This window comes from Stigmatopora argus, chromosome 19 (genome assembly GCF_051989625.1).
Source record: "Stigmatopora argus isolate UIUO_Sarg chromosome 19, RoL_Sarg_1.0, whole genome shotgun sequence".
Lineage (NCBI taxonomy): Eukaryota > Metazoa > Chordata > Actinopteri > Syngnathiformes > Syngnathidae > Stigmatopora > Stigmatopora argus.
Window position 1 is genome coordinate 11572656 of NC_135405.1, and position 22228 is coordinate 11594883.

The 22228-nt window shown below is 37.9% G+C and overlaps 3 protein-coding genes across 13 annotated transcripts in view; 1 reads left to right on the plus strand and 2 right to left on the minus strand.

Annotated features, from left to right (window-relative positions):
* The window catches only part of pak5 (p21 protein (Cdc42/Rac)-activated kinase 5), a 25779-nt gene extending 19682 nt beyond the window's left edge, over positions 1–6097 (plus strand). For 3 of the 5 annotated variants that reach the window (XR_013296807.1, XR_013296809.1, XR_013296810.1), the window contains 8 exons: positions 1–49; positions 1564–1743; positions 3618–3784; positions 3984–4069; positions 5308–5423; positions 5489–5604; positions 5669–5784; positions 5849–6097. The exon at positions 1–49 is cut by the window's left edge and continues 86 nt beyond it. Coding sequence is in view for 1 of the 5 variants with exons in the window: in XM_077587141.1 (XP_077443267.1) it covers positions 1–49; positions 1564–1719 (205 nt within the window). In the remaining 4 variants the exon portion in view is untranslated. Of the gene's footprint in view, positions 50–1563; positions 2578–3617; positions 3785–3983; positions 4070–5307; positions 5424–5488; positions 5605–5668; positions 5785–5848 lie in introns of those variants that run through there. The other 2 variants (XR_013296808.1, XM_077587141.1) reach the window with 2 other exon arrangements.
* A 932-nt stretch (positions 6098–7029) lies between these two features.
* lamp5 (lysosomal associated membrane protein family member 5) lies at positions 7030–20868 on the minus strand. Of its 2 annotated transcripts, XM_077587161.1 has the most exons (9): positions 19611–20868; positions 18676–18884; positions 18424–18555; positions 13169–13265; positions 12907–13095; positions 8897–11650; positions 8601–8817; positions 7186–7259; positions 7030–7111 (listed from the first exon to the last, which is right to left on the minus strand). In XM_077587161.1, exons 1-6 carry the CDS (start codon positions 19660–19662, stop codon positions 11469–11471), a joined length of 861 nt encoding a protein of 286 aa, XP_077443287.1. In that variant the 5' UTR covers positions 19663–20868; the 3' UTR covers positions 7030–7111; positions 7186–7259; positions 8601–8817; positions 8897–11468. The 2 variants fall into 2 exon arrangements, with proteins under 2 accessions (XP_077443287.1, XP_077443286.1); XM_077587160.1 differs by having other exon boundaries at positions 8601–11650.
* Positions 20861–22228, minus strand: part of plcb4b (phospholipase C, beta 4b) — a 36223-nt gene continuing 34855 nt past the window's right edge. For all 6 annotated transcript variants that reach the window (XM_077587133.1, XM_077587131.1, XM_077587134.1 and 3 more), the window contains one exon: positions 20861–22136. In XM_077587133.1, coding sequence (XP_077443259.1) covers positions 22060–22136 — 77 coding nt within the window. In that variant the 3' untranslated portion in view covers positions 20861–22059. The remainder of the gene's footprint in view (positions 22137–22228) is intronic.

Consider the following 22228-nt stretch of genomic DNA (forward strand, 5'->3'; position numbering starts at 1 on the left):
GAGGAGGATACGCGACAATCTTCCGCCACGGCTAAAAGAATCGCACAAGGTGAGGCGAACGTGGTTTATAGCAAGGGTGTCAAACTCTGGTGGGTTGGCGGGCCGCATTAACTTCAACTCGATTTCATTAGCCTGCTGACTTTGAAGTCATCATGACCTTGCAATGCTACTTGTAGCCAGGTAGCTTGTGTAGTAATATTTACAATAGTAGTATATAATCATTCGAATGATCCAAAAATATAGATTTTTAAAAGCATATTAAAACATCAATAAAGACAAACACAATTGTACAAATATTGGAGCATCAAATTTAATGTTTAACATAGATGAGGGAAAAAAGACAACAACAAATGTATTTCATATAAGTAAGGCTTTTTCTTTACAAAAAATGACCATGTATAGTAAAGCTTTAATTTAAAATGTCCTTCTAGAGTAAAGCTTTGTTTCTTCAGCTTGTTGTGCAGGCGATTCAATTATTGTTTGGTTCCCTCTTTTTGAGCTGAAAAGAAGTGTGGTTAAAGATGTGGGAATCGATCCAACTACCTCTTGCATGGTAAGCAGACACTTACCATTTGAGCTAAATTCCCAACCAAATCCCTACTAAGATCAGGACTGGCCTACAACTTTTCTTTTTGACCTGACAAGTGTCAACTTGAGAATCGATCCAACTACCTTTGCATGGTAAGTAGAAACTCTATCACATGAGCTAATGTTCCCAACTAACTCCCTACTATGCCACAGACAGGCCCACAACTTTTCTTTTTGACCTGACAACTTGGAAGATGCAGGTATCGAACCAACTACCTCTCACATTGTAAGCAGGCACTTACCATTTGAGCTAAATTCCCAACCACCTCCTCACTATTCTCAGAACTGGACTACAACTTTTCTTTTTGACCAGACAAGTGACAACTTGGGAATCGATCCTACTACCTTTGCATGTTAAGCCGGTGCTCTATCACATGAGCTAATGTGGGTGGGAAGATTAGCTCATGTGATAGAGTGCCATCTTACCATGCAAAGGTAGTAGGATCGATTCCCAAGTTGTCACTTGTCAGGTCTAAAAGAAAAGTTGTGGGCCTGTCTCTGGCATAGTAGGGAGTTGGGTGGGAACATTAGCTCATGTGATAATGTCTACTTACCATGCAAAAGTAGTTGGTTTGATTCTCAAGTTGTCACTTGTCTGGTCAAAAAGAAAAGTTGTAGGCTAGTCCTGAGCTTAGTAGGGAGTTGGGTGGGAACTTAGCTCAAATGGTAAGTGCCCGCTTACCATGCAATAGGTACTTGGTTCAATACTCGCAACTTCCAAGTTGTCAACTGTCAGGTCAAAAAGAAGAGTTGTAGGCCAGTTCCTAGCATAGTAGGTAGGTGGGTGGGAACATTAGCTCATGTGAGAGAGCATCCACTTACCATGCAAAGGTAGTAGGATCGCAGTTGTCAATTGTCAGGCCATGACTTTTCTTTTTGACCTGAAAAGAGGGAACATGCGTCAACAGACAAATAGTGTCAATTCCACACGTGTAAAGAAGTATTCCTCAACTGTATGTCATGTGTCGCCGGCAGGTGTCTTCGGCGCTGCGCTCCTTCCTGGACTTGATGCTGGTTCGCGAGCCGTCGCAACGAGCCACGGCGCAGGAGCTCCTCCAGCACCCCTTCCTCAAGCTCTCAGGACCGCCGTCCTGCATCGTCCCCCTCATGAGACACTACCGCCAGCGCTGAAGACGGCCGTCGACACTCACAAAGGTGACGTAGAGTAAGCTAAAAGATACGACTGGGAAGGAAATGACGAACTTTGGACGCACGTGTATTTTAAGAGCCACTTGTAATGATTAAGTGTACAGTTTTGATAACTTTGAGTATTTGATGGTGTGGTAGCCATTGTGATATGAGCAGTATTCAATAGACTTTCCTACTCTTTATAATACACTTTTTCATGAACAAATATACTATATGTACAGTATATATATATACACATGAAATATCCCACTTGAAACCCAATGCTACTTTAAAAAACAAACCCCAACTAAATCTATTTATTATTCTTACCTGTCTTTGTAGACGGAACTTCCACGAAACGTAGATCAGGCAAAAAGGGTCATGTCGGACATTTTCTATGAGCTTTTACAACTGTTTATTTATTGCAATTTATTTTTGTCTAGCGTGGCCTTTTTTTTTTTGCATTTGTTTTACTTCCTTGTGTAATTATTTAATTAAAAAAAGAAACAACGGTCGACAGGGAACTACTGAAATACACTCAAGTGCAATGAAAACCACCTTAATGTTGGCTGTCAAAATATAGATTCATTACAGTGATGGAAAAGTTCCATAAAATTGGATTATTTTTTTTTAAATGATAGACGTCCAATCGCAACTTATAGTCCGGAAAATACGGTAATCCTATTCTTTATCACATACAAAAGTGTAAAGCTGCCGGGACCCATCTGTCACTGTGATTTGTAAATATACGACTGCGTGTGTGTGTGTGTGTTGTACAGTTACGCTGCATGTCTGTGAAGATTAAAAACAAACTTCTATAAGTAAAAACATTGTCTTTTCTTCCTATCAGTTACACTTTGTTTTTTTTTTTAACGTGCCTAGAGACAAGACGAGGGAGAAGGCGGAGTAATTTATGGTCTTATTTGTCTTTGTGCTCTGCGGCCAAATGGGATATTGATTGAGGCGCAAAAGGCAGAGGAGAAGCTCACTAAATAAAAAAAGACGGCGCTGGAAATAATGGACACTTTTCATTTTGGAGCGCAACGTTATTTGTCACTAAAGGGGGATGCTCATACAGTGGTTTGCTATAAAGACGGGTAAGTATAGACTAGCAGAAAAAAAAGTAAGGCTTTTTTTCTTAAAAAACGACATAGTATAGTAAGGCATTTTGTTTAAAAAACGACCATGTATATATAGTAAGGCTTTTTTCTTTAAAAAACGACAGTATATATAGTTAGGCTATTTTTCTTAAAAAACGACATAGTATAGTAATACTTTTTTCTCAAAAAAACAACATAGTATAGTAATACTTTTTTTCTCAAAAAAACAACATAGTATAGTAAAGGTTTTTTCTCTTGCCTATACATGGTCATTTGGTGCTTTTATTTAAGGAGAGACTGAATGACTTAGTCTTTTTTAATGGCAAAATGGTTCACCATCCACCGAGATTTGAACCCTGCCTGCCCACACAGTAGTCAGGTGAACGAACCTCTACACCACGAATTGGCCACACTTTACCTAGTCATAATTGGAATATCTAGAAATAAAAAACAAACACTAAAGTGCATGTCATCACAATGTTCATAATGTGCAATACTGTATTTTAAAGGATTAAAGCCCAAACCCAAAAATATTTACAGCTCCCCCACTAACTAATGCACGTTATGATGAAAACAATGTGTTTTTTTTAAGTATGAATGCCCAATCAACACGTATTTACAGCCCCGCCCCCGCCCCACCCACTGACTAATGCATGTTATTATGAAAACAATGTATTTTTTTTTAAGTATTAAAGTCCAACCCAAAAGCATTTACAGCGCCCCCCCCCCACACACACACTGACTAACGCACGTTATTATGAAAACAATTGACTATATTTTGTGTGTGTCTCTTTTTAATAGGCGTGGCCAAGGTCACAGTTCAAATAGCTGACGTCAAACCCCAAGATGGCTGATGGGCCAGGAGGCTGCCAGGATGCTGCACGGTCGTGCACTGCAGAGCAGCTCAAAAGTGACGATTTGCCGAAGAAAGCCTGACAAACTTCTCACGGGACGATGCAGCACATTCGGTACGTTGTCGTTTGGGGATTTCGAAGCCCCAGTTCTCGTCTTGAGCGTGATAAGAGCATGATTCGTTGACGCTATGTAGCTAGCTAGCTAGCTAGCCCCATGTGTGTGCAGACGGCAAAATGTTTGCAAACAAATTGGCTACATTGCGTTACCGATCGCTCTTTGTTTAAAAAGAAATCATTCCATTGTGTGTTTCAGTTCCTCAACGAGCACAGACTGCTGGGAAACTTCAAGAATGTGGCCAAAACGACCAGAAAGGGGCATCTTGTCGACGCCGTAACAAAGTGAGTCATTTTTAAATACGTAGTTCCGATTTTCTCTATCCGTGTAATATTTAAACGTCAGCGTTCAGTATTCAAGGCTTTGCGCAATTAGCTCGATTTTTATCAGGATACATTCAACTTTTGAATGAAAACATTAACTAGCTTGGTGGTTTTTAATAGCAAAAACCTGTGGATAAGTCACCCACACAAATGCCATTAGTGGACGTGTAAGGAATAAACAGTAATCCTTCGATCCGTGTAATATTTAAACGTCAGCGTTCAGTATTCAAGGCTTTGCGCAATTGGCTCGTTTTTTATCATGATACATTCAACTTTTGAATGAAAACACTAACTAGCTTGTTTTTTAAATAGCAAAAACCTGTGGATAAGTCACCCACACAAATGCCATTAGTGGACGTGTAAGGAATAAACAGTAATCCCTCGATTATCACGGTTAATGTAGACCAGACATGGCTACGATAAATGAAAAACTGTAAAGTAGGGTCATCCCTATTGAATTTAATTAAAAAAATACTATAGTGGCAAGTGTAGAAGTAGCTACCGCTTGTGAGTTTCACATCTTTCTGAACTTGCAAATAATAAGCGAACATAGGCTTTGTAATCATTGACTCAACAAAAGCCTAATTGTCATCTAACCCAGATAACTGCGTATGACAAAATTGGTACGAAAAATTCTGCCATGTAGTAGAACTGTGCACTCGAATAGATTATATACTTTTACCCCGTTAACTTTCTTAAAGACCCCAGGGCTGGGACCGTTTCATTTTTAGTTTTAAATGTGGTTTTGACAAAATTTAAACTTTTTTCCTTGGCATAAGAAGAGAAAAACAGAAGCTTATTGAATATTTATTTTTTAAAGAAAGAATGGATTTGAAATAATTGACTGAAAAACTCAAGGCAGAAGTAGGATTTATTTTATTTATTATTTTCATGTAATTTGTACCTCGTGCGCCCCTGTCCATTGTGTTTTCTATATTTCCCACCACATCAAAATATAGACTGGATATGGGCATTTAAAGACTCGGATCATTTTTTAGTCTTTCTGCAGCACACCATCAGGAATATGTCTAATATTGCCTTTTGATGGTTTATAGAAAAAAAGCTAAATTTGACTTAATTAGGCCATAGTCTGTATTTAATCTATTGACCCTTTATGTTTTCCCAAAATAAAAGGTAAGACCTTGCGAATGGTTTTTTACTTAACTCTGTGTATTGACCCATTTTTTTTTGTTTTCTAGAATTCCACAGGGGGGACAAGGTTTCCTGCCTATGTACAGATAGCCTGAGGCACCCCCCTTTTCGCGGGGCTGGTGGTTGCGCGAAAACCTATCAGTGGAGTTTTTCAAAATAAAAGGTAAGACCTTGCGAATGGTTTTTTACTTAACTCCGTGTATTGACCCATTTTTTTTTGTTTTCCAGAATTCCACAGGGGGGACAAGGTTTCCTGCCTATGTACAGATAGCCTGAGGCACCCCCCATTTCGCGGGGCTGGTGGTTACGCGAGAACCTATCTCCAAACTTTTTCAAAATAAAAGGTGAGCCCTTGTGAATGGTTTTTTACTTAACTTTGTATATTGACCCCCTTTTTTCGTTTTCCAGAATTCCACAGGGGGGACAAGGTTTCCTGCCTATGTACAGATAGCCTGAGGCACCCCCCATTTCGCGGGGCTGGTGGTTACGCGAGAACCTATCTCCAAACTTTTTCAAAATAAAAGGTGAGCCCTTGTGAATGGTTTTTTACTTAACTTTGTATATTGACCCCCTTTTTTCGTTTTCCAGAATTCCACAGGGGGGACAAGGTTTCCTGCCTATGTACAGATAGCCTGAGGCACCCCCCATTTCGCGGGGCTGGTGGTTGCGCGAAAACCTATCAGTGGAGTTTTTCAAAATAAAAGGTGAGACCTTGTGAATGGTGTTTTACTTTGTATTGACCCCCTTATTTTCCAGATTTCCACCTGGTGCCAAGGGGAGTGTCTTTGTCCATTTGAAAATCTCTGAAGTTTTTCAAAATAAAAGTTTTTAAATGTATACATGTGTTTGTCTTTATCTAACAAAAAAATGCAGGTAACAATGCAAGTTTAAATTTTTTTATTTACAGGTAAACATTTCAACTTTAACATAGTTGGCATTACATTGAAGTGTTGATTGGTGAAAATAAAAATTAAAAAATGGGTAATAAAATGTTAGAAAAAAAAACTAGTGGAATAAACACTTAGAAAAACTGGCAAAACACTGGGGGTATATACACTTAGAAAATAAAATTGGGAAAACACTTAGTGAAAAAATTGGGGGAATGAACATGAAGAAAATTAAAAAACTAGTGGAATAAACACTTAGGAAAAAACTGGGGGTATATACATACAATTTTTTTTAAAAACTGGCAAAACACGGGGGGTATATACACTTAGAAAATAAAATTGGGGGAATGAACATGAAGAAAATTAAAAAACTAGTGGAAAAAACTGGGGGTATATACATATAATTTTTTTGTAAAAGCTGGGGTAATAAACACTTAGAAAATAAAATTGGGAAAAAATGCTGGGGGAATGAACACGAAGAAAGAAAATTAAAAAACTAGCGGAATAAACACTTAGAAAATAAAACTGAGGGTGTATATAGTTTTAAAAAGTTGGTGGAATAAATACTTGGGAAAAAAACTGGGGGAACAAACACTTAGAAAATAAAATTGGGAAAAAACGTTGGGAGAATGAACACAATGAAAGAAAATTAAAAAGCTGGTGGAATAAATACTTAGGAAAAAAACTGGGGGTATAAACACTTCAAAAATAAAATTGGGAGAATGAACACAATGAAAGGAAAAAATGCTGGGGGTATAAACACTTCGAAAATAAAATTGGGAATGAATACTTAGAATTCCTGCTCTAACATTAACTGAGATCCTTCTTACCTTAAAGATTTAGTCAAAGAGCTGTGGAAATGAACGGCCAGTGAAACATCACCATGATGATTTGGGCTTTTATTTAGAAGTACAGAGACACCATATGATTCAAGTGGGCAACTTGCAAGGAAGATCTCTCAGGCCTGTTGCATGCAAAAGATAGCAAGTTAGAATATATAGAATGGAGATTCAACTTTTTTGGGGGGTGTAGTTTTACCTTCATCTGGCCCAGGCTCCTCTGCTATAACCTCAAGAGTCCTCTAGGCATGCTAGAAGAGCTGCATCTTGGTGCTAAACAGGGAAAATTTGCACCAAAAAAAAAGCACAAGTTAGCATATATAGAGGCTGGAGATTCAACAGATAGGCTTAGTTGTTTTTTGGGGGAAGTAGTTTTATCTTGATGCTAAACAGGGAAAACTTGATTTAACCAAGGTATTTGGGGGTTGCCAAACAATTACGGGATAGAGAAATCTTACAAGAAATTTAATAAACCATCAAGATAAAGAATGAAAATTAGTTAGCGAGTGCCAAGTGCTATTTTTCCTTTTCCAGACAAGGCGATTAAATATACAGACTGACGTTAACAGCTAGGACAAGTGTGTCAAACTCGGGTTGGTTTGCGGGTCGCAATAACGTCAACTCAATTTCACGTGGGCCGGACCATTTTTGAATTTTTTTTTTTTTTTTTTTTTTTTTTTAAATTGGATAAAAAAACTATTAAAAGCCCTAAATATTCAGTTTTTATAGATCTAAAAAAGTTTGTTTGAGCTTTTTTTTTCTTCGAGGGAAATTATCTTATAATAATTTGTTTTTCATTTCAAAAGGAAACAAAATATTTTTGGGAATATGTTCAATATTAGAGTGGAAAACAGAATTGTTTAAATATATTTATTTTTATATTTTATTAAATGATTTTAGAACAAAAACACAAAAAGGAAAAAAAAGGGAGTAAAAAACTACAATTATTGATTTAAAAAGGGGAAAATGAGGAAATATAATATACATGTATAATCTTCATTTGAATTTGATCCTAACAGAAAGTCGGCACTCATGATTTACTTTCTCGGGCCGCACAAAATGACGCAGCGGGCCAAATTTGGCCCCCGGGCCGCCGCTTTGACACCAGTGAGCTAGGAGAAAGTTGGATTAATAGTTTTGTATATGGCGATTAAATATACAGACTGACGTTAACAGCTAGGAAAAAGTTGGCTTAACAGTTTTGTATAAGTGATTTTTTTGTAAAAACAGAACAATTACACATCGGCAACGAGTGTTTAGCACTCGCAATGCAAACTAGCATTACATACAACAGGAACTAAGCCGTGCCTTTGGATGTCATTCTAGAGTGAACATTTACCCAGCAAACTGTCGGTTGATGTCTCGGCGTTGTTTGATTAAATTTAAAGTCCTGCTACACGACTCAATAATGGAGAAAACGGTCAACATACCGTTTAAGTCAAATCGTGACGCTAACGCTAATGCTAACTAGTAACATACGGCACAAAGAAGCCGACACTTAAATTGTCGACGGTGTGTTAAACCTGGCATTAAACTAAGAGATTTGTTGGCGTTTTGGGCTCAATTGATTGCTGAAAAATCTCCCGATAGCGTGATAAAAACGCAATTCCTTACCTCGTTGCTCGTCGACCTGCAGCGTGGGACAAGCCATCCCAAAAGGAACGGTTACTGCGCATGCGCTTAATTAACTCAGCTGCTTCGACAATAGGCGTAACCACCAAAAGATGGTGGCTTGATTACCGCACTCCAAGAGGTGGTTTGTCCTCCTCCCAACTCATTGTCTATGTTTTGAAGATGACGTAGATTAGTCTTGAGTTTTGTGGCCTTGATCCTATAAAACAGTACGTAATAGTAAGCCAATTTCAACAAATATTGAGTAATATTTGACTTAGTATTTTATATCAACTCACCATTATTCCATTCAAAATTTGACACACAACGAATGCTTCGTACAGTGGCGGTCGGTGCATTTTCTTGTAGCGCCTTCAACAAGACAGCGATGGACGTTGTAGGAATAATCCTTAGGTATTTCCAAATTCACAATCAGAGGCATCGGAAGTCATATCTTTGTTTAATTCTTGCAAGAAGAGAATACATCAATTCTGCGACTCCGGTCAGGATAATTCTAACAACTCCAGGTCTCCCTCGCTAATTTATTCATAAGATTTTAACGCCATGCCCCACAGAAGTCTAAACAACTTTAGAGTTTCATAACAATTTATCACAGTCATCAAAACAATTGTAGGTCTGTCGAACCTTCCCAAGAGCGCCTTGTTGTGGACCCGTCCTGCGAAGCCAAAACAGTCCACAGTTCCCAAGGGCGCTTGTTGTGGACTCATCCTGCCCAAGCCAAAAACAGTCCACAGTTCTTGTTGTGAACCCATCTTCCTGCCCAAGGCCATTCCCAGTCCTCTTGATGCGAACCACAGTCCTTACTTTTGCAAGAGATTTGTATTAATGTCAATAACTGTTGGATTTATTATGGGACGTTTCTATATGTTTTGTAAGCATTTTTAATAAGTAATAAGGCTATGATGATATTATAGATGTATGCATTTTAATTACTTTTGTATAAGAGTGTCTTTAATTTGAGACTGGGACAAACTCGAGGTCACTCTGCTGGCTCCAGCTTGTTGACATAACACCTCACCCTCCAACGACTGACTGTTACTGGGAGATAGACCTGGCAACCCAGACACCCAGATGCAAGTTCGCAATGAAGGTCTACGAAGGACTCATAAATTGTTTTGTCTGGGACGCCGGCAGTTTACCTTCTAAAGAAATTATTATGCTTATACTGCAAAATCTTACGCAGGTGTTTTGGTTTCAATGTAATAATGGCAATTGTTTTGAATCAGATTACATTGAAATGTTTTCCGTTTGTCGCGACTAAATACGATGCAAAATATACTACACGTCAGAAATGCTCAGGAACGAAGGCGCGTTAGGAGTGTGGCTCCTTGCAAGTTGTAACCAGATATGTGAAAGATGTCTTCCAATTTTAATTAAATATTACTAATAATGATTTAAGGGTATTAATCATTATTGCAACAATAACTCTTCATTGCAAGTACATATTGATACACATCTATAATAATGATAAACCTAACATTCCCCCCTAATATTATATGTGTACGCAATCCCATAATCATTTTTTATTTATTTATGACAAATACAAATACACTTGGGGGAAGTCCGTTGTCTCCATCCTTACCAGAATTCACCTTACTTGCATATCTGGCCTGAAAAAGGAAGAACAAAATCATTCTCGTTCAACTCATTTTCATAATTTGCATCATCCTGGACATCAATGTTATCAGCAGTAGGCTGTCTAATAAGGAGATACAATCCTTGTCATTCGGAATTTGTTAGAGCTACCGTATCAACCCTAAGTCGGTCTAGCACAGGGGTCGGGAATCTTTTTGAAAGAGAGAGCCATAAACAATTCTTATTTTTTAATGTTATTGCTAAAGAGCCATTCTCAGAATTTAAAAGTAAAAATGTATGAAAATGTGCGATAATTTTTTTTCTGTCATTTCATCACTTTTTAATCACAAAAAGTCTTTGAATTCTTTTGACAACATTTTTATGCTGTTGCTAATCATCAGTATTAATGAGATGAGTAATGAAAAACTAAATTATGATTAAAGTGGTAGTCTCAACTCCACTGTGTCAACGTGAAGCTCCTATTGGTGCATTTGGGACTTGGCTCTCTCACTACGGATTTCCATATTTTACCTCACAGGTTAGTGGAGAGCCATATGCACCCATGGACAGAGCCACATATGGCTCCCGAGCCATAGGTTCCCTACCCCTGGTCTAGCAAAAAGTGTAACAGGGGATAAGACAATATCCACACATTGTCAAAGTATTAGCTAAAACAGCTATTGATATCACCTCGGTGAAGGCCATTTTTTTTTACATTTGGCAAAGGCCTTATCCCACCAGTCTGCCAGAAGGTGGATGGTTCCACTCCAGAGTGCCTCTTCGTTTCCGGTTCAGGGTCTGCCCAGGTTAGGGACCCATTGGGGGACGTGTTGTTGAGTGCAACATTTTCAAACATTGCATACGCCCCCTTCTCCCTCAAGAGCACATCAACCGTCAGAAGCATATCAACCGCTTTGCGGTCCTGGAAAGTCATGAGACTGGTGGCTGCCAGCTGTTCTTCCTTCATTGCAAATCCATGCACAACAAAAAGACCCCAAAGACGTGTTTTCAGCAGAGGTTTTTATGCATAGTTTTTCAGGAAAATAATATTTAGCACATTTCGAACGGGATTAGGCTTACTTCCTTTAGTGTGTGTTTTTTTTTTTAGCTTTAAAAGCAACACCGAATGAGAAAGAACACGACAAAATAAACGCACACGTATGGAGAAGGCGTGTTCGTTTGAAACGGGACAATGTCGCTTAATGGTGTTGGTGGAAAGTGGTTATTTTGTACTTTAACGGGTTTGCCGCCGTCGAGGGCGCCGGAGCTTTCTTTCTACATGTTTTTGTACATGGAGCGGTCGCGTGGCATTTGCGGGGGCGTGTTACTGGCACTCAACTTGAGGTGGAAGTGGTAGACGGTCAGCGTGATGACGATGATGAGCGCCAGGATGAAGCCCAGGATGAGCGGCAGCGTCTCCTCCAGACGTTCGCGCTGGTCCGTGATGCACTTGTATGCTGAGAAGACAAAAAAAATGATCAAATAAATGGATTTGTGCAACGCTGGTTTTCATTTTTAGGGCCAATTGACTCCTTGAGAGCCGTAAAAATAAAAATACAGTGGTTCCTCGTGATACAACATGCTCGTCATACGACATGCTCGTGGTACGACGAAAATTTCGATCGAATACTTCGCTCGCGGTACAATTAAAATTTCGAAATGCGACCAAGCCAGGTGGCCATGACATGAGAGGCTGTTTATCATTGTCTTTTTTTGCCGCATCTCTTTCGTGTATAACTACTATATATCTCCGAGGACTGAACGATTTATTCAGACGAGTTTCGACCAGGAAACGCACAACGCGCATGCCCGGGCAAAAAGAGGGCTTTCTGGGTAATGAAGTATACTCGTGCACACAACACCAATAGCCAATGGCACCCTTTCTCAGAATAAAACTTCATGACCCACAATCAATACGTGGGTAACCTCAGCTATTGCATTTCCTGTTATTCTTTCTAAGGAAAGAAGGTCCCGCGATCGTTCTTTAAAGACTATTTCTCGTAGGCAAGTGGTCGTGCGTTATCCTGTTGTGAGGACATTTGTGTGCATCATTTTGGGAATATTTTGAAGGGAATAGTACAACAGCAAACAGTCCATCGATAGCGAACGTGAGGGTGGAGGCGTGGCAAACCGCTAACCCGGAAAACCAAGGTAACAAAAGATTAAGACAAAACTAGAATTCAGTTTTGTATAAAGTTACATTAAACGTATGTTTGAGTGTGTTTGTATATATTTATCCAAGTTCATTTAAATTTGTTTGTTCGTTTACGAGTGCCGTGGATAAAGTCGCCCCCGAACAGCCTCCGCGTGTGTCGTTGTCTCTCCCAGCCGCAAAATGCGTCTAATTTTACATCTATTAAACACATTTTATTACTATTAAACCACTCGTTATTTATTACTTTGTCAATATATGGCGAATTAGAAGAAATAAAACATTTTTTTCCAATCCAATATCCTGTTTTTGGTGTTTTTGCAGAGGGTTGCAACGAATCAATTTGTTTTCAATTCATTTGAATGGGAAACGTTCGCTGGAGTTACAAAAAGCTCGACATACGATCTCAGTCTCGGAACGGATTACGATCGTATGTCGAGGTACCACTGTACATGAAAACGTGTGCTTCATTTCATCACTTTTAAACTAGAAAAAGTCTGAGAATTCTGCGAACCACATTGTTAAATGAGAGTACGCATGCGTTTGGGCGCGGCGACTCACGCTCGCTGAAGACAAAATCGGCGGTCATGTCAAAGGGCTGAATCTGGGCGTCGTACATGCTGATGGTGACGCCCTTCTGGTGGTCGCTGCTGATGAGGGTCAGCGTCTGCTGGGCGGCGCACGCGAAGGAGCGGCCGCCCGGCGTCACCATCGCCGACAGGCGGCGGCTGCTGGCCGTGTGCTTGCCGGCTGAAAAGCAGGAAGGCGAAGAAAGCGCTCGAAAGCTCGACTCGGTTCGGGCGGACGGAAAATGGCCACTCACGGTTGTAGGCGTTGATGAAGTGAGACGTTTCGGAGGTGTCGTACACCAACTGGACCTTGCTGATTTTCCACACCTCCGCGCCTTTGGCACGCAGCTCCTGAAATGCAAACGGGCCTTTTTACAAACACTGGACTGCTTCGGACATTTTTTTTTACAAGAACGAGGTAACAGGATGGGATGGGTAACAATACTCCACGACATAGTATAATAAGGCTTCTTTTCTGAAAACAAAAACGACATAGTATAGAAAGGCTTTTTTTTCCCTAAAAAACGACATAGTATAGTAAGGCTTTTTTCATTAAAAACGACATAGTATAGTAAGGCTTCCCCCCCCAAAAAAACTACATAGTTTAGGAAGCTTTTTTTTCAAAAAAAAACGACATAGTATAGTAAGGCTTTTTTTTCTTAAAAAAACTTCATAGAATGGTAAGGCTTTAACAAAAACGACATAGTATAGTAAGCCTTTTTTTTTGCATAAAAAACCGACATAGTATAGTAAGGCCTTTTTTCTGAAGAAAAAAAACCGACATAGTATAGTATGGCTTTTCCCCCTAAAAAACGACATAGTATAGTAAGCCTTTTTTTTGCATAAAAAACCGACATAGTATAGTAAGGCCTTTTTTCTGAAGAAAAAAAAACGACATAGTATAGTATGGCTTTTCCCCCTAAAAAACGACATAGTATAGTAAGCCTTTTTTTTTGCATAAAAAACCGACATAGTATAGTAAGGCCTTTTTTCTGAAGAAAAAAAACCGACATAGTATAGTATGGCTTTTCCCCCTAAAAAACGACATAGTATAGTAAGCCTTTTTTTTGCATAAAAAACCGACATAGTATAGTAAGGCCTTTTTTCTGAAGAAAAAAAACCGACATAGTATAGTATGGCTTTTCCCCCTAAAAAACGACATAGTATAGTAAGCCTTTTTTTTTGCATAAAAAACCGACATAGTATAGTAAGGCCTTTTTTCTGAAGAAAAAAAACCGACATAGTATAGTATGGCTTTTCCCCCTAAAAAACGACATAGTATAGTAAGCCTTTTTTTTGCATAAAAAACCGACATAGTATAGTAAGGCCTTTTTTCTGAAGAAAAAAAACCGACATAGTATAGTATGGCTTTTCCCCCTAAAAAACGACATAGTATAGTAAGCCTTTTTTTTGCATAAAAAAACGACACAGTATAGTAAGGCCTTTTTTCTGAAGAAAAAAAACCGACATAGTATAGTATGGCTTTTCCCCCTAAAAAACGACATAGTTTAGTAAGCCTTTTTTTTGCATAAAAAACCGACATAGTATAGTAAGGCCTTTTTTCTGAAGAAAAAAAACCGACATAGTATAGTATGGCTTTTCCCCCTAAAAAACGACATAGTATAGTAAGCCTTTTTTTTGCATAAAAAACCGACATAGTATAGTAAGGCCTTTTTTCTGAAGAAAAAAACCCGACATAGTATAGTATGGCTTTTCCCCCTAAAAAACGACATAGTATAGTAAGCCTTTTTTTTGCATAAAAAAACGACATAGTATAGTAAGGCCTTTTTTCTGAAGAAAAAAAAACGACATAGTATAGTATGGCTTTTCCCCCTAAAAAACGACATAGTATAGTAAGCCTTTTTTTTTGCATAAAAAACCGACATAGTATAGTAAGGCCTTTTTTCTGAAGGAAAAAAAACCGACATAGTATAGTATGGCTTTTCCCCCTAAAAAACGACATAGTATAGTAAGCCTTTTTTTTGCATAAAAAACCGACATAGTATAGTAAGGCCTTTTTTCTGAAGAAAAAAAACCGACATAGTATAGTATGGCTTTTCCCCCTAAAAAACGACATAGTATAGTAAGCCTTTTTTTTTGCATAAAAAACCGACATAGTATAGTAAGGCCTTTTTTCTGAAGAAAAAAAACCGACATAGTATAGTATGGCTTTTCCCCCTAAAAAACGACATAGTTTAGTAAGCCTTTTTTTTGCATAAAAAAACGACATAGTATAGTAAGGCCTTTTTTCTGAAGAAAAAAAACCGACATAGTATAGTATGGCTTTTCCCCCTAAAAAACGACATAGTATAGTAAGCCTTTTTTTTGCATAAAAAACCGACATAGTATAGTAAGGCCTTTTTTCTGAAGAAAAAAAACCGACATAGTATAGTATGGCTTTTCCCCCTAAAAAACGACATAGTATAGTAAGCCTTTTTTTTGCATAAAAAAACGACATAGTATAGTAAGGCCTTTTTTCTGAAGAAAAAAAACCGACATAGTATAGTATGCCTTTTTTTTGCATAAAAAACCGACATAGTATAGTAAGGCCTTTTTTCTGAAGAAAAAAAACCGACATAGTATAGTATAGTATGCCTTTTTTTTGCATAAAAAACCGACATAGTATAGTAAGCCTTTTTTTTGCATAAAAAACCGACATAGTATAGTAAGGCCTTTTTTCTGAAGAAAAAAAACCGACATAGTATAGTATGGCTTTCCCCCTAAAAAACGACATAGTATAGTAAGCCTTTTTTTTGCATAAAAAACCGACATAGTATAGTAAGGCCTTTTTTCTGAAGAAAAAAAACCGACATAGTATAGTATGGCTTTTCCCCCTAAAAAACGACATAGTATAGTAAGCCTTTTTTTTGCATAAAAAACCGACATAGTATAGTAAGGCCTTTTTTCTGAAGAAAAAAAAACGACATAGTATGGCTTTTCCCCCTAAAAAACGACATAGTATAGTAAGCCTTTTTTTTGCATAAAAAACCGACATAGTATAGTATGGCTTTTCCCCCTAAAAAAACGACATAGTATAGTAAGCCTTTTTTTTGCATAAAAAACCGACATAGTATAGTAAGGCCTTTTTTCTGAAGAAAAAAAAACGACATAGTATAGTATGGCTTTTCCCCCTAAAAAACGACATAGTATAGTAAGGCTTTTTTTCCTGAAAAAAAAACCGACATAGTATAGTAAGGCCTTTTTTCTGAAGAAAAAAAACCGACATAGTATAGTATGGCTTTCCCCCTAAAAAACGACATAGTATAGTAAGCCTTTTTTTGCATAAAAAAACGACATAGTATAGTAAGGCCTTTTTTCTGAAGAAAAAAAACCGACATAGTATAGTATGGCTTTTCCCCCTAAAAAACGACATAGTATAGTAAGCCTTTTTTTGCATAAAAAACCGACATAGTATAGTAAGGCCTTTTTTCTGAAGAAAAAAACCCGACATAGTATAGTATGGCTTTTCCCCCTAAAAAACGACATAGTATAGTAAGCCTTTTTTTTGCATAAAAAACCGACATAGTATAGTAAGGCCTTTTTTCTGAAGAAAAAAACCCGACATAGTATAGTATGGCTTTTCCCCCTAAAAAACGACATAGTATAGTAAGCCTTTTTTTTGCATAAAAAACCGACATAGTATAGTAAGGCCTTTTTTCTGAAGAAAAAAAACCGACATAGTATAGTATGCCTTTTTTTTGCATAAAAAACCGACATAGTATAGTAAGGCCTTTTTTCTGAAGAAAAAAACCCGACATAGTATAGTATGGCTTTTCCCCCTAAAAAACGACATAGTATAGTAAGCCTTTTTTTTGCATAAAAAACCGACATAGTATAGTAAGGCCTTTTTTCTGAAGAAAAAAAACCGACATAGTATAGTATGGCTTTTCCCCCTAAAAAACGACATAGTATAGTAAGCCTTTTTTTTTGCATAAAAAACCGACATAGTATAGTAAGGCCTTTTTTCTGAAGAAAAAAAACCGACATAGTATAGTATGGCTTTTCCCCCTAAAAAACGACATAGTATAGTAAGCCTTTTTTTTGCATAAAAAACCGACATAGTATAGTAAGGCCTTTTTTCTGAAGAAAAAAAACCGACATAGTATAGTATGGCTTTTCCCCCTAAAAAACGACATAGTATAGTAAGCCTTTTTTTTGCATAAAAAACCGACATAGTATAGTAAGGCCTTTTTTCTGAAGAAAAAAAAACTACATAGTATAGTATGGCTTTTCCCCCTAAAAAACGACATAGTATACTAAGCCTTTTTTTTGCATAAAAAAACGACATAGTATAGTAAGGCCTTTTTTCTGAAGAAAAAAAAACCGACATAGTATAGTATGGCTTTTCCCCCTAAAAAACGACATAGTATAGTAAGCCTTTTTTTTGCATAAAAAACCGACATAGTATAGTAAGGCCTTTTTTCTGAAGAAAAAAAACCGACATAGTATAGTATGGCTTTTCCCCCTAAAAAACGACATAGTATAGTAAGCCTTTTTTTTGCATAAAAAACCGACATAGTATAGTAAGGCCTTTTTTCTGAAGAAAAAAAAACGACATAGTATAGTATGGCTTTTCCCCCTAAAAAACGACATAGTATAGTAAGCCTTTTTTTTGCATAAAAAACCGACATAGTATAGTAAGGCCTTTTTTCTGAAGAAAAAAAACCGACATAGTATAGTATGGCTTTTCCCCCTAAAAAACGACATAGTATAGTAAGGCTTTTTTTCCTGAAAAAAAAACCGACATAGTATAGTAAGGCTTTTTTACTTTAAACGACATAGTATAGTAAAGCTTTTTTTTCCCCAAAAAAACTACATAGTTTAGTAAGGTTTTTTTTCTGAAAAAAAAAACTACATAGTAGAGTAAGGCTTTTTTTCTGAAAAAAAAAAAAAAACCGACACAGTATAGTATTGCTTTTTTCCCTAAAAAACGACATAGTATAGTAAGGCTTTTTTACTTTAAACGACATAGTATATACAGTAAGGCTTTTTTTCTTTAAAAAAATGACATAGTATAGTAAGGCGTTTTTTCTTTAAAAAGCGACATAGTATAGTAGGGCGTTTTTTTCTTTAAAAAATGACATAGTAAAGCTTATTTTCTTAAAAAAACGACAGTATAGTAAGCTTTTTTCCCCTAAAAACGACATAGTATAGTGAGTATATATAGTAAGGCTTTTTTTCTGGAAAAAAAAACGACATAGTATAGTAAAGGTTTTTTTTTTAAACATAGTATAGTAAGGCTTTTTTTCATAAAAAACGACATAGTATAGTAAGGCTTTTTTCTTTAAAAAATGACCATGTACAGTAAGGCTTTTATTCCCTAAAAATGACCATTTTGTATTTTAAGCTTTTCCCCCTCTTCAAATTCCTTAAAGAACGTTATATAGTAGAAAATACATACTCTGGATTAAATATACCGTGGGAAAAAAGTTTGATAAAGGTGTATATGACCTTTCACCCTTAGTCTGTGTGTGTGTGTGTGTGTGTGTGTGTGTGTGTGTTGTGGCACCTTGGAAAAGTAGAAGCGCAGCACGTAGGCATCGTTTTTCCAGCTGATGTGAATCTCCGACTCGCTGCTGCCACACTTTCCGTCGATGTGAGCGTTGCGAGGGAGCGTGAAGGACGCCTGCTCGGTGATCAGCTGTCACACGAAAAAAAAAAAAAAACATCTTCAGAAAGGTCCAAATGCCAACACATCTTTCACGTTGACCCATCTGAAATGCCCCAAAAAGTGAAGCGAGGGGCGGGGCCAGCCACTTACGTCAATGCGGTTGAGCGCCAGCACGTCATAGGGCACCAGCAGTTTGACGGCAAACTCCACCATCAGGCACGTGGTGCCGTTCTCCCGCACGGCGAAGATGGCTCGGTCGGGATCGCTCGACAGACCCGACAGGTTCTCTCCTTCCAGCTCGCCCGACGCCGTCGCCGACAGAAGCAACAGCGGCAACAGCGGCAACAGCGGCCATGCGCCTGCGCGGGAAACAACGTCAAGTCAACCCTACAACGGAGCCATCTATTCATTCATTTGATCCAAATTGAAAAAGGTTCAAAGCGAACCAATGGATGCCTAAATTGACTGCAAATAAAATTCATTTCCATGAATCGGGAAATACATACATTTCATAAAATGTTTCTAAAAAAATACAACATCTTTTTCCTATACATATATATTTAAAATAAGGGAGAAGAAGATTGCGCCTGGACATAAGCGACAAATTGGGGACAACTCTAATCACAATGTTATGTTAGAAACACAAAACGCAATATAATTGAACAAATCTACATTTCATGTATTTTGTCCAAAAAAGGAGCGCGGAAAGTCCTCTACTTTTGTTTCACTGTCTGCAAAAAAACCCTCCAAAAAACATAAAAGGGCTCTTCAACTCCTACATCGTATTTTTTTCCAATCCCAAAACGTTCTTGAAAAGACACACACCGCAGTGTGGCGTCACGACAGCAGTACACACACACACACGATTACCCACGCAGAACCTGAACTCCCCCCTTAAATATACCACAGTCAGCATAAAAATCCACAGCCAGGCGAGAAATGCGCAGCAAGTTCATATTCCGCTCCATTAAGTTCAGCAAGGAAAGTCATTTGGTGAACAAAACCACAAAAATAAAAAAAATCAACACGATTTGACATTTTAGCCAAATCACAAACATACTATCCAAAGAAAAAGACACACTGACCGAGCGGAAGAGTGCGAGCGCTCTCCTTGGTGCTGAAGCCCGCTGGTCCCATCTTCCAGGCCGGTTTCCCCCCCTCCAGAAGCGAAGCCGCGGCGAGTGGCGCCACCTGAGCTGAGCTGAGCGGGAAAGAGAGCGAGGAGAAGAGGAGGAAGAGGCGGGAGGCAGAGAGAGAAAGAGAGAGAGAGAGAGAGAGAGAGAGAGGCAAAAGAGGGAGGGGGATCCCTCCACTCTGATCCTCCACAAAAAAAAATGCAGCAAAAAAGAAGAAAATTCACTTGATTCAGTCCAGGTTGCTGTAAAAATCTAATGCTGGAATTAGCCAGGAAAAAAGGAGGATTTTTTTGAAATATGTTAGAGAATAGCTGGACTCTTTTTTTTTTTTTGGAAGTGGGTAATTATGAAGTGATTTGTTTGGGGAGGGGCGATGGTGTCAAGAGGGGTTGGGAACCCTCCCCCCTTTGGTGAAAACTGCAGAAGCCCGCAGAATGCCTTCACTTTTTCCTTTGAATAGAGAGGTGGAAAGACAGGGGTTATTTGGCAATTTGGGTGCATGGAGATTTTCAGACTTTTTCTTCAGAGGTTTTTCAGACAAACTTTTAGACTGTACAACATAAAAAAGATGGATTTTGCAGCTTTCGCTTATAAGAAGACTATAAAAAGACTGGTTTTTTGTTTCTGTATTTTTGCAACTTGAATGAATCCAAAACGCGCCCCTTTCTGGACCATGTGACCGCTGCACGCTGGACTTTTTGGATGTTTGCTGCCTAGATATTTTGGAGCAATGTGCCACATTTTTTTATCACATTGACTTTTTGTCCATTTTGACTTTGTTGTCGCCACTTCAAAAAAACGGAAGATTTGTAATCAGGCGGATTTTGACGATCAACTCTTATTTTTCCACTCTAGTGCGCCTCCTTGTGATTCTGAATGGACTTGATTCGAGAAGATTATTTGTAGGAAGTAAGTGAACTCATTAAGTCTAAATTAAATAAAAAATAAACCCAGTGTTAACTCGTTTGTCAAAAATATATGGGCGATTTTTGTGGTTTCTTGTGGTGATGGCACCCCCAAAAAAACCAAGCAAGGGGATGTTTTGAGGTCCCATATTCCACTGTCATTTATTAATACACATACTATAAAACAGTATTAAAGGAGCCACGTAACAACCGCGTCGTCTTTGCTAGAGGTCAAACAGTACAATAAAAATACAAAAAAAAGAAAAAAGAACACCCGCACACACATTGTTTGAGCTACAAAAAAAAAAAAAAGATAAACCATCTGGACCGACTGGAAAAACAAACCAAGTGCAAAAAAAAGAAGAAAAAAAGCCTCTAACAAACAATCGAACGAGACATCATATCTAATATATACAATATATATGTTCAATTATTTATAGATAGTGTATGTCTATATATATATAGATCTCCATAGAAACAACCCTTGAATTTGGCATTCAATCAAATAAGTTAAAAGAATCCTAAACGACAACGAGTGGCACATTTGCAAAGCCAAAGAATAAAAGCACTTTTTTTTTTTACATGGGGATGTCAACAAACATTTTTAGAAGGAGTTTCCTCTTTCACGTCATAATGACGGATAATTGGTGGCCATTTTTGTAGTTTTTCCACTGAATTATGCCATGACTATATCAAGTATTATATCGCAATTTGGGGTTTTAATGTCAGATTATTGGAGTGCATTCCCCAAAAAATTACATGGGCGCCCTCTAGCGTTGCACAATATAAAAATGCTCAACTGCAGTTCTGTTGTATTTAACTTTAAAGTTCAATGTATTTTATATTATAGTCAATGAACTACCCCGGTTAATTTAAAAATACAAATTGAGTAATTAATATTTTCATTTGAATACTTTATACCTCTGATATGTCGAATAAATAAATATAAGGAACTCGCCCAGCTGTTTTTCCCCACTAAAATCCATTTGCATTCAAATGCACTCAAATAAAAACTTTATGAACCCGTTTTACAACTCTGCCCACATTTGAACCGACAAAATAAGTCTTTGTTTTCCCGCAGTGAAATCAGATAACGACCTTTTTTTGCGTTACGCTTCAATACGTTTGGATACAAAAATATTCATGACATCATGAGCAAAAGACAATTCTATGCCATTGGAAAATCAGATTGAATGGATGAAATTGAAAACAACACCTGTCACCACATAGGTCGACAAACAGGGCGACCGGTATTCGTTAAAGGTGTCGCCGTCCTATGGGCTTTGTTTTTGTTTTTAAATTTTCAACAGTGCTACTTCAACGAAAATATGATAGAAAAACAGCTTTGAGTGTGATTGTACAAACAGTGCTACATTCCAATCATGTCACATACAAACAAAGTGTTTATGTGCACAGTTTCAAAGCTAAATTGTGTTGAGAGGGGGCTACAGTGTGTGTAGGGGGGGTTACGTGTGTGTGTATGTGTATGTTTATCAGACGCTCACACTACTGGGGCAAGTCTGCGGTCCGTCTCCTCCTCCAACATGGCCATCTGCTGCATTTCCTTTGCCTTCATACACACAGACACAAAATAATATTATGAACAGAGTATGTGTTATGGTAGTTATCAAAAAAAACCTTTGACGGCAATAAAGGTCCAAT